We start from the raw sequence: 12919 nt of genomic DNA, 5'->3' as shown, positions 1-12919 counted from the left end.
AAATGATCGAACCATTAATCCTCCAAAAATTTCCTTTCATTGGCGAGAACGAAGAGGGATAGAATGAACTGATTTTGGTTAAAATCTAACCTTTATATAAAGATAGAAAGTGAAGATCAAAGCAAAAATGGCAACAGCTTCATTGTCATAGCTGCCAGCCACAGACCGGGATATGTAGGATGGAACCTACAAATGAAAGCATAAATCTTATATTATGCTCTAGAAGCACAGATGTTTTAAATATAGGTGATGGATTACATCCATTCATATCCATACAAGTATGGCAGCATAATGTATAAAACTTGCAAAATGTATAAAAATTTCTCTTCAAAACAAAAAAAAGCTGAAAATTATAAAACAAGCACGTGTTCACGATACGTATTTCAATTAAAGCAAACCTTACAAATTCTTAGTTTTACTTTGTAGTCAAGCGGGCAACATTAATCTGAAATTCTGAAACCATACATCCATGTCAAAGCCTACTAACAAGAACATATCAAATTATGTTGCAATATTGTTAAAACTTCACACATGATCCAACATCTGCTGTTTTGATTATTGTCATTGGATCTTCTTTAGTATCACAAATGAGCTTCAAAACCAGTGGTGCCATATATGGCTATGAGCATCCAAAAATGTGAACTTTTCATAATACATCCTTCTTGGTGTATATGAGTGCAATGCCCACTCCCCATGAGTCAATTGACACACTTATCTGACGTATGGATTAGATGAGGTCAAAGAAGTAGACCGCAATGTACTACAAAGACAGAAGATGTTCCCCTCCAAGACATGGGGGTCCGGGGGCAGCGCCCCCCGAGACAGTATGGCCTATCCAGTGTGAACGGTGGGTACGGTATGTCAAAGACAGCCACTAATGTCAAAGTCGGCCATGATAGGTGAGCTACCACCACTTACCATGGTAGGTGAGCCACCCATGTGCTTCTTCCATGGACCAGAGACTATAAATAAGACCCCCCCACCGAAGCAATACACACATCTTGACTGCAAGATTGTGTCCTCTTCTGTTTTTCTATTTGTTGTCCTTTCGCCATTGAAGCTCATTTAGTGAGTGCATGGTTGGACAGATTGCTGTAATCCGATTGTTGTAATAAAACTTTGTGTTATCTCTTCAATCGTTTCTTCAAAACAGATCTTGGTGTTGTTATTCTATATGATATCAGAGCTAAAGGCTACTAAGAAGAAACAACTATAATTGTTGAAACGTTGCAATGGCAGGAACTTCATCTTCCGCTACTGCATCTCCACTAGCACTTCGGATACGTCCACCAGCATTCACAGAAGGAAAGCTAGACGGCACGAACTACACTTTGTGTAAGTTCAAGATGAGTGCTATTCTGGATTCATATGAACTACTTGATATAGCTCAAAGTATGGATCCAGAACCAATTGACACGCCTGATCCAACCAATCCTAAGTTAATCATCCCTCCAGATGCTACCCTCGTCAAAGCATGGAAAAGGCGAAATGCAGATGCACTTTGTGCTATTGTCACAAGTGAATCCGATTCTGTACTTGCGTTGATCCAGCATACATCCAAGGCTGCAGATGCTTGGAATGGTCTAAAGAATCAATATGAAACATGGAACCAGACACGCATTCAGAACTTGGAGAATCAACTTGTTGCAAAAAAGCTACATGACGGAGAATTGGCAGAAGTATTCATCACCAGAATCAAAAATTTGTGTGATCAGATGGCGGCAGTAGGCATAACAAAGACCAATGAGGAGTTAGCTCGAAGATGTATATGAGTGCTGCCATCAAAATATGACAGTCAGGTAACTGCTCTTAACATGTAGATTAGAACTCCTGCACTAACCTTAGAGGAATTCTGTGCTTTATTGCTAGAGGAGGAGATGAGGCTGAGAACCAAAGAAAATGAAAGCAGTAGTGCTTTCACCGTGCAGATCAAAGGCAAGGACAATAATGTTGAAAAGAACAAGAAGAGATTTTACGGTACGTGCTACTAATACAACAAAAAGGAGCATGCAGCCAAGGATTGCAGAAAACGTATCCATGATGAAAAGAACAGCATGTTGAAGCCTATGTGGAATGTCAGATAGGTAGCAAATTGTGTTGAACTAGAATTAGATCTTTTCAAGGTTACAGAAGAAATGTGCTCAACTATTCAAAAAGTACTAGGAGATTGCTCATGGGTACTTGACATTGGAGCTTCCCGACACATGACCAGCAAAAAGGACTGGTATGGTTCCCTTAAGCCTCTACATGAACCTATGAATGTGATTGTCGGAAATAATGCAAGGTGTCCAGTAGAGGGCATTGAATTCATTTCCTTAAAAACCACGAATGGCCAAGGTAAAACTCTTTCAGATGTCCTTTATGTTCCTCAAATTAAGAGGAATCTTTTATCTGTAGCTGCTATCACTGACCGTGACTATGAAGTACGATTTATGAAAACAAAAGTTGAGATCATTAATAGCAATGGCAGCATTGTGGGCGAAGGTATTCGAAAGAATAACCTGTGTGAGTTTGTGGCACTTGCCGCAACAACTAGAGATATAACAAGCAAACTTTAGCATGAAAGGTTTGGACACATCTCCTATGCAGTTTTGAAGGAGATGCAGAGAAAGGAAATGGTGGTTGATCTGCCTGTAGTAGTTGATACTGCAGAGCCTTGTGAAGCTTGCATGCTGGGCAAGCAACATCGTATGTCATTTCCACAAGAGAGCAACAACAAATCAAAGCTTCCTCTAGAACTAGTACATGCAGATCTCTGTGGTAAAATGACTACTCCTGCACTAGGAGGATCTTTCTATTTTATGCTATTAGTCAACGATTATAGTAGAAAGATATGGGTGTACTTTCTTCGTGATAAGGCTGAGGCTTTTATAAAATTTAAAGTGTGGCATAAACTTGTTGAAAATGAGATAGGTTTGTAGTTAAAGAAACTTCGAACAGATTGAGAAGGCGAGTTCACATTAGGGGTGTTCAACAATTATTGCAGTGCATTTGGCATCAAGTGCCAACTGTCGGCACCAAAAACCCCACAACAGAATGGTGTTGTGGAACGGCGAAACCGCACTATGATGGAGATGGTCAAAGCAATGATGAAGGCACAAGACCTTCCAAAATCGTTTTGGGCAAAAGCTGTTAATACAGTTGTGTATATCCTCAACTGAAGCTTCACTAAAGCTTTGGGGAACAAAACACCTCACGAGGCTTACTCTGGTAAGAAACCCTCCGTTTCTCATCTTAGAACATTTGGTTGCAGATGTTTTGTGCATGTTCCAAATGACAGTCGAAGGAAGTTAGATGACAAGAGTCACAAGTGCATTTTCTTGGGATACAGTACAGAATCGAAGGCATATCGTTTGTATGATGTAGAGGCAAAGAAGATCGTCACAAACCGAGATGTGGTATTTGATGAAGGACCACACTCAGTGGGAGATAGAGATCGGCCCACTTTATCATCAACCGATAAAGTAACCCACCATGTGCCTCACTCAGAGCAACAGATTAAGGTGAATGATGAAAAAATTCAAAACCACCCTCTTGTACCAGTAGCACCTGTTCAGAAGCCACACCTCAGGTGGGTATAACAGTTGTTTGACAAAGGCAATCCAGAACCTGTGAATTAAAGTTCACAACCTGATGGACCTCAAAGGTCGAAGAGAATAGAGGAACAACAACGATCAGCAGAACAATTGGTAAATATGGCTTTAATGGCTTATATAATCAGTACAGTTAAGGAACCAAGTAGCCTAGATGAAGCACTGGCTTATCCGAAGTGAAGAACGGCTATGGAAGCTGAATATGAAAGTATCATGAAAAATTATAATTGGGAGATTGTGGATCGTCCCCCTCATAGGAAGGTAATCGGCACGAAATGGATATGGAAGGTAAAATATAAAGCTGATGGTACTTTAGAGAAGTACAAAGCATACCTTGTTGCACAAGGATTTTCTCAGATGGAAGGTTTTGATGTTACTAAAACCTTTGCACCAACAGCTCACATGGAAACAATCCGTCAAGTTTTGGCTACTACTGCACACAGAAGCTAGGTGTTATTTCAAATGGGCGTGAAGTTTGCATTCCTCAATGGTCATCTTAAAGAGGAGGTTTATGTGATACAACCACCTGGACTTGAATTGTCAAATTTAGACAACAAAGTGTGCAGGTTGAAGAAAGTCTTGTATGGGCTGAAACAAGCCCCCAGAGCTTGGTACCAGAGGATTGATTATTTCTTCACCAATTATGGATTTTGTAGAAGTACCTCTTACGCAAATTTATATGTACTGAAGGAGAATGAGATGTATGTAATAATTGTACTATATGTAGATGATCTTGTGCTTACAGGTGACCACGAGGAGAAGATCAACAACATCCGTGAAGGCCTATGCTCAGAATTTGAGATGACAGACTTGGGGCTACTCCACTTCTTCTTAGGCATTGAAGTGTGGCAGCATCCAGGAGAAATCTTTATTTCTCAACAACGGTATGCTCAAGAGTTATTGAAGGCATTTGGGATGGCAGAATGCACTCCAGTGATTACTCCAATAGAAGTAAACATTAAGCTCTCCATTGAAGATCCCTCTCCACTTGTTGATACTAAAAGGTATAGAAGCCTAATTGGGAGTTTGGTGTACCTGTGCAACACAAGGCCCGATATCAGTTTTGCAGTTGGTATTTTGAGTAAATTTGCAAATAAGCCACGAGAAATTTACTGGAAGGCTGGAATGAGGGTCCTCAAGTATATAAAAGGGACTCCTCATTTTGGCATCTCTTATACATCAGGGAACTCCCTAATTGGATATTGTGACTTCGATTGGGCAGGAGATATTGATTCCAGAAAATCAATTTCTGGATATTGTTTTCTCTTTGAGAATTGAATTATCTCGTGGACAAGCAAGAAGCAGCCAACAATGTCGTTATCATCAACAGAAGCCGAGTACAAGTCAGCTTGTCACCCCTCATGTGAAGCTGTCTGGATAAGAAGACTTCTTACTGATATTGGGATAACAATAAATGTCGCAACTCTGATTCACTGTGACTATCAAAGTTGCATAGCTATTAGTAAGAACCCGATATTCCACGCAAGAATCAAACACATTGAGATTCAGTATCACTACATACGAGAACTCAGTGAGGATGAGGTTGTTGAGATGGAGTATTGCCCAACAGAAGATAATCATGCAGAAGCATTGGGATGCTCTTGGTATTGGTCCAAGAGCGTAGGTGGACATTTGAGGGGGGTGTTGGTGTATATGCGTGCAATGCCCACCTCCCACAAGTTAATTGGCACACTTACCTAACGTATGGATTAGATGAGGTCGAAGCAGTAGACTGCAATGGTACTACGAAGACAAAAGACATTTCCTTCGCAGACACGGAGGTCCGGGGGCAATGCCCTCGAGCCTCCCGAGACAGTGTGGCCTATCCAGTGTGAACGGTGGGGACGGTATGTCAAAGACGGCCACTAATGTCAAAGTCCGCCACTAATGTCAAAGTCAGCCATGGTAGGTGAGCTACCACCACCTACCATGGTAGGTGAGCCACCCATGTGCTTCTTCCACAGACCAAACGTTATAAATAAGACCCCCCCCACTAGAGCACTACACACATCTCGACTGCAAGATTGTGTCTTCTTCTGTTTTTCTATTTGTTGTCCTTTCGCCATTGAAGCTCATCTAGTGAGTGCATGGTTGGACAGATTGTTGTAATCCGATTGTTGTAATAAAACTTTGTGTTATCTCTTCAATCGTTTCTTCAAAACAGATCTTGGTGTTGTTATTCTACAATCTTGTCTCGGCTCCACAGAATTTTTACACTTGCATTTGTAACACGATTCTAACATTGTCACCACCATAGTTAGAATCTTACAGTTCACGATTCGATTCATACAATTGGTATCACTTCCACACTAAATCAATTCGAATCTTACTCGCAAATCTAAAAACAACTGAATCATTACCGAATCAATAGATTCACCTTGTGAATCTAACAAATCTGAATTTATTGATCAACACAATTCTAGACCTATCATATCCTGACAGAACCACCTAGTTTAGAACCCCCAAAAACAGCAATTTTTGTATTGGTTTTCTTAGTCCAAGGAAACAGTCTCTCTGCCTAAAAGCTCCTGCATACACTATGACAAGCCTCCCCCAACCCTCACAAAGCGAGAAGCCTTGTGGCCCGGGGACAGCCTTTTCTTTTCACATAATTACCTTCCATTCCATGTCTACATCAATTTTGTGCAAAAAATAAAAAGGATAAAATAGAACTTTAGGTCTTATGTTGCCTTCGTAAAACCACTCTTCACTCTTAGATGAGTACAGGGTTCTGCCATTGAGAAGAAGAGGCAGAACACTCATCGGCTAAGGTGGCACTCATGTTTTGTTGTGTTTTGAAGATTCAAAAATTCGTTTGTTTAGTAGTTTGTTTAGTTATTATCATTTCTTAGGTTGATTATTTTTCATTTTAATTTGAGAAAAGTCTGCATGAAAATTTTTTAATTGTTGATAAACACCAAAATTTCAATTTTTTATTTTTTTTTTTCTTGATTCCTTCCCTTAAACAGTGTAAAGTTCATTTTTTAATTAATATTTCTCGACTCATTCCCTTAATTTTCATTTGTTTGGGGAAAGCATACATATGAAATATTATTTTTTTAATTGTCAAATTTTAAATGTGTTTTACTATTTTGCTGCTGGTCATTGTATCACTATATGCATGTCAGTTAGAAATGATTTTGGAAATTTGTACCGAACCTTAGTACTCAATTCAATTTGATTTGATTCTTGATTCCCAAAACGGGAATTTCGATTTGCGATTCAAATCTCGATTTGATAACTATGGTCACTATTCAATTTTGGCAAGATTTGAAGATTTAAAGTGTGACAAGTTTTTCCTTCTAGAAAAAGTTCAGTTTTATTTGCCTTCCCATCCATATTTGAATCTTAAGGCAACCACAAACATCGTCATTTCTCCACCTAACATGGGTGTGACCTTTGAATTAAGTCAACCCTGTTCAGCAGTAACACATATATCTACAGAAAGTATGCTAATCAATTCACCAGCACGAGCAAATTCCCACCCTCAATTAAATATTGCATATTCCTTTGATGTCAACACCCCTCCCAATGACAATTCCCAATAGGGCAGTGCAGAATTTCACAAGCCATAGCCATGCTACTCCCAGCTAGAAACAGTGTACTAGTTCAATACGTCAAGTTTCAAAGCAGCAAATGCAAGTCAACAGATACAGCATTAGTTCCATAAAAATGTCTCAAACTTTCATGAACAAATGCCCACTACATAATTTACCATGGCCAAAAGAACAGCAGCTGTTAGTCCAGCACCAGTACCCTTAACTTCCTGCAAGAGCATGCAAACATACAGAATTGACACATGATACTCCAAATCTATTTGAAAAAAACCAAAATAAATAAAAGATCAGCAGGTTTAAGATGAGTAGCTAGAGCATAGGACACAGATAACAGTAGCCAGGGGAAAAACACACAAACCTTTGTCAGCAGGTAGGTTGCCCAAGAGGCATTAGCTGAGAATATAGGGGCAGTAAATACGCAAACTGTTTCCACAGACAGAGGAATATTCAAAGAATTGAGTACCCTGCCAACAGAAAGCAATAGCTCAAATATGCATGATGCTGCAGGAGTCCTAAACTGTCATAAACTGTTACTACTTCATTCCAGGGGTAACAAATTAAGAGAATCCACACTGAATTGGGCAACAAAGACCAGTAGCATATTGGTGGCACTAATAACTTATTTCAATTGGCAACATCAATCTCAGATACCCACCACCATAAGGAACCTGCTGTCAATGTCAACCCAGGGTAAACAGTTCCACCAATCACACGACCAAGAGGGTACCTTAAGACAAGTAAAACAAACACTATTAAAGGCTTTCTAAATTACAGCTAGCTAAGAGAACGTGCAAATAAGAACTTCTCAGGAAGGAATCCATCAGTGGTATGACAATTACCAGGTCCGATCATCAAACCAATTCCAGAAGTCATATATTCCGTTCTTTGTGAGATACTGAAATCAATACACATTTGATTATACATATAGTTCTTACATTGGGCAATACATTCATATGAATAGAAACAGAAACTCAATTTTAATAACAAGAGTTCAACACAATCCTTGATTAATTAAACTGCACAAGTATATCCCAATTTGAAATAGATTAGTAGATATATAAGCACATCAATAGTTAGTTCATCAGTGCTCTAAAATATGATTAGTCCTCCATTCATAACGACAAGCAAACAAAAGATGCTAATTTCAAAATGCACAACTCTTGGATCTTGACTCAACAGTCGACAGAAATAATATCAAAAATCAGAAACTAAAAGTTACATTAAAATGCAAATGACAACTGAGGAAGTTGCAGGGTCTGAGTCTGAATCCTCAATGTGGAGAGTGGATTATGCATTCAGTGAGAGCACCCAAATCATACTAACATCCATTTAGTCTTATTTCTTCAGACCTCTTTTATTCCTATGTTACAATAATGTGCCTCTTAATAATAAGCTGACAAAATCGAAATAATGCAAAAAAGGATACTAGTTTCAGTTCAATCCATTCAGTAATTCATAAAATATTAATAAATAAATAACATCTGAGTCATCATGTAATATTAATTTCTGGGTGTTAGGATGTTTATGAAAGTCTTGGTCTATTTTCAACTTAAAAACAAATATTCAGCAAAAAAAGGTCATGAAAAAAATAATTAAATGTCCACACATAATGCTATGAATATGGTTATCAGACCATGTTACATACACTTCACCACACATTCTACATCAAGTTTTGAGAACATCATTCCATATTCATCCATTAATTTGAAGCTTTTTTGTGTTTCCAGCCACATTTCCCATTTGCATAATGGTATCGAATATCATAACTGATTGGAAAAAGCTTATGAAATGGTATACACTTCGTGATGTTAACTTGGACACACTCACATAATTATCTCTCTAAACACATACAAAGGGGTCTCCTTATACACATAAGAAGGGTATTCCCCCAATTTTGGGGTCCATTTTTTGTTTCCTAAAATATCCCTACATAAATAATAGTTGACTAGATAAACTAAAGCATTATAAAAATATATCTAGCATCCCATAAATAACGTAAACTAATACAAGTTTCAATAAAAAATTACTATTGCTTGACCAAATTTTATGCAACTTAGAATAATTGATAGTGAGATAGAGAAAATGCTATTGATGTGGAAAGAGAATATAATTAAACTATAAAAATAGAAAAATAAAATGTAAAGAAGTAGCTAATTATATAAAAATAAATGAAGACATATTACACACACATTGCATTTGTGAGATAGCTAGGACATGTAAGAAGGAGATTCTCCCACTTTTTTGTCCATTTTTAAATTTCCTCAAATGCCCTTGTCTAAATATTAGTTGAATAGCAAAACTAAAAAAATTTTAGTCAATAGGAGGCCCGGCTTGGGCTACACAATGAGAAGTAGCACACCTCCCATCCCATACCACTTCACACCCTACCTCCCAACATTTGAGCGTAAAACCTTTAACATGGAAGCCATGGAGGTCCTTTAACCACCGGAATGTCTCTTAGGAAACTAAAATTACTTATAAATAAATAACACATAATTTCATAATTAACTACCTCATAACTAACCAATAACTACAACTATTTTTTTGTTTTCTAACTTTTAAATCCTAACAAATTTTAAATTTCGATCAAAAAACTTACTATTGATCATATTTTCCCCAACAACATACAATAAGTCATAGTGGGGTGTAGCGAATGGATGGTGTAGACATACAAAAGGGCTGTGATTAAATTTAAAAAAAAAAGATAAAATTATAATTATAAATTACCTATATATATATATATAAAAATGAAGACACATGACAGGCAATAGCAAGTACCTAGTTATCCTAGGACACAAACCTTTTTCTTCTTTGTTGCTTTGAATTTTAAAAGTGTATGCTCAGCAGGGTGTGTAACCAAACTGTGAGATTTTAACTTGTCCAACAACACATGAAGTTGCTAACAAGGGAGGCTGTTTTATTTAGTCAGATTATTTAATTAACTAAAAAGCGTGAGTCCACTAATTGATTGTTATCATCAATTTTGTCACCATATTTCTTCCTTTTAATATCCATAGACAAAAAGAGTATATATTTCTGAAATTTGAGTGAAAGAAAAAAATGAACTCATGAATCTGCAACGGGTATACACATGTACACATAAAACAAACACATATAGGCCTCTCTTTAGTAGTTTGAAATATTATAATTTACACTGAAATGAGCACTTCATGGCGCAGCTAGCAATAACCTAACACGAACCGGTAGCAAAGATATGACATTTAAAAAAATAAAAATAAAAAATCTAGCGTCAAAAGTAAAAGTCAAACCTGAGTGACTCTGTAATTGAAATAAGGATCAAATTCGTGAATGACGCTCTCGTACTTAATAACCTGAAAACCAATCCATGAGCTAATGGAGTTACCAGTACCGTCAATATGAACACACAAATGATCAACTCCAATTATAGAAACGAACGCAAGTGAACTCGAAATGTTGCACTCGAGTAAAATTACAAAAATCAGATCTATGGAATTGAAGAAAATTCGAAGATCGGAAAAGAAAAAAAAAAAAAAAAAACGTACGGAGAAGATGCGGATCGAGAAAGCGAGAACGCCGATCAGAAGAAGGATGAAGAAAGATAAAACATTTCCGAAGGCGTGACGCAGGGTCGCTCCTTGGGCAGTCTCCGACACCTCCATTGCGGCCAAATCGACCACAGAAACAAAGAGAGGGACTGCTGTGCAGAGAAGGGACTGGCTAGCTGGCAGTGCCTGAAGGACGGGAAGACTTTGTGGCGGACTCGCTTACTTATGAAACTTCGGAAATGCCCTTGTGCCATGCCAAGGCCCAAGGCCGAATTCTCAAGAAGCGGCTGTACGACGTGGCATACCACAAGGTCATATACATTTTTGTATGAGCCATGAGCATATATGGACTTGGTGTCATGTCCAATAAAATGGTGCCATATAAGCAGCGTGGTCCCCACAAGCTTACATGGCGCTGCTTTTTTTGAAGACAGGCACACGTGTTACTTTATTCCGAACATCTATTTAATTGTGGAATATATTTTTTATTTTTTATTTTTATATTTTTAAATAATTATAAAATATCATCTTATTTTAAAATTTTAAAATTTAGATAGAAAATAATAAAAAGTTGTGTTTCTATTCTCACGTACAAATATAGAAATTTGAAAATTAAGGTAATTTTTATAATTTGAAAGTTAAAACATAAAATTATTTTTCTTATCCCTTTTTTTCTTTCTTTTTTTCTTTTTTTATTCAATAAAAGTATTTTTCTTGTTCTTTCCAAAGATTCAAGCCTACATCATGAACAAAGAAATTATAACTTTAAACATTGAATATCTCTAAACGGGTAAAAAAAATTTCTTCCCTTGATAGCAAGCTTAAAAAGTATAATATTATTTCTAATCATATACATCTGTACTATTAATTAAATAAAGATGAAATAGTTTTCAATCTGCATTTTGTTCCTTTGTTCTTCTTATAATAATCTCCATTTTTTACAATTTATTTTATAATTATAATGTTTACAAATCATATAGACATAAGTAATTTAACAAAATAAATATAAATTACAAATTTTTAAAAATTTATATCTTCATATACACATGTGATACTAACAGACACACACATGCATATCTCTAATCTTTCTACTTACATAATATATATAGTAAATATTAAAAATGTATATTTCTATATATGTTTATATGTATGCCTATTTTCATATACATTTTAAAAATACATATAAATTGTAAATTTTGATAAAGTATTTTGTGCTACTTCGAACAATTTTTGAAGTATACCGAGCTTTGTCCATCAAAAGCAAAACCTATTTTTTGTTAATTAATGACACTAACTTTAATATATGACACTAAGATTTTTTATTTTTTTTTCGAAAGCGAAAGAGAACAAAAATAATTTGTTAGCTCAAATGAAGTGCTATTGTACAAAAGAATACAATAAAATATAAGAAAAACTGAAAAAAATTATTAATGACAAGGTTGTTGTTCAAAGAAATTAGATTTAATGTTATATTAAACTATTGTAGTAATATTCAACTAATAACAAAGAATATGATTGTAACAATACAACGTGATTTTCAAAATGTGAGAGAAATTATATACATAAGCACAGCAAATATTGATCTATGACTTCTAAAATCTAGTTCAATTTAGTGTCATTTTAAATTTAAAAATAAAATAAAATTAGAAAAATCAAACAATACTTTTGTGAATGACTAAATAAGTAGATAATAATTAATGCATGTAATATAATGTCACATAATTCAAAACACGCATTTATTATACTCAGTGTATATTAGGCTCATCACTTTTGTTATAATAGCCAGTATAACTAAAAAATATATATTTATTTGTTGAGCTCTTTTAAAAAAAACATATTTATTAAATGCATGGATAGATATATAGATTAATTGCAAATTTTGTTTTAAAGATACCTTAAATAGGTAAAATTAATTTTGTAGTCTTAATCAAAAATCGTGTACATTTTAATTCACACACTATTAATTGACATTAAGATAACAACATATTCAATAATGGTCTCACTAACACTCCCACCACTTCGAAAGTATCCATCCCAAATTTAGTGTGGTGATTTTTTGGATTTCACGTATATAAACTTGAGTGATAATTGGGAGGGACACAAGAAAGCATAATGTTGGATTCAAGATAGAATGCTTGTAGATAGTGTTTGAGAATATGAATTTTGGACCTTAGATTTGGATTTAGGCGAATTTAGACAAATTTTAATATAATTTTATTTATCATTTTATTCAACTCTAATA

The 12919-nt window shown here is 35.8% G+C and overlaps 1 protein-coding gene across 3 annotated transcripts in view; it reads right to left on the bottom strand.

The window, feature by feature from the left end:
- The window catches only part of LOC131157714 (dolichyl-diphosphooligosaccharide--protein glycosyltransferase subunit STT3A), a 37309-nt gene extending 26334 nt beyond the window's left edge, over window positions 1–10975 (bottom strand). For 2 of the 3 annotated variants that reach the window (XM_058112053.1, XM_058112052.1), the window contains exons 1-7: window positions 10675–10957; window positions 10420–10482; window positions 7990–8045; window positions 7806–7877; window positions 7509–7614; window positions 7309–7359; window positions 91–186 (exon numbers count right to left, since the gene is read on the bottom strand). In XM_058112053.1, coding sequence (XP_057968036.1) covers window positions 91–186; window positions 7309–7359; window positions 7509–7614; window positions 7806–7877; window positions 7990–8045; window positions 10420–10482; window positions 10675–10791 — 561 coding nt within the window. In that variant the 5' untranslated portion in view covers window positions 10792–10957. Of the gene's footprint in view, window positions 1–90; window positions 187–7308; window positions 7360–7508; window positions 7615–7805; window positions 7878–7989; window positions 8046–10419; window positions 10483–10674 lie in introns of all 3 variants that reach the window. The other variant, XM_058112054.1, reaches the window with a different exon arrangement.
- Window positions 10976–12919: the final 1944 nt, after the last annotated feature.

This window comes from Malania oleifera, chromosome 6 (assembly GCF_029873635.1).
Source record: "Malania oleifera isolate guangnan ecotype guangnan chromosome 6, ASM2987363v1, whole genome shotgun sequence".
Classification (NCBI taxonomy): Eukaryota; Viridiplantae; Streptophyta; class Magnoliopsida; order Santalales; family Ximeniaceae; genus Malania; species Malania oleifera.
This window is presented reverse-complemented; position numbering and strand designations above follow the sequence as displayed.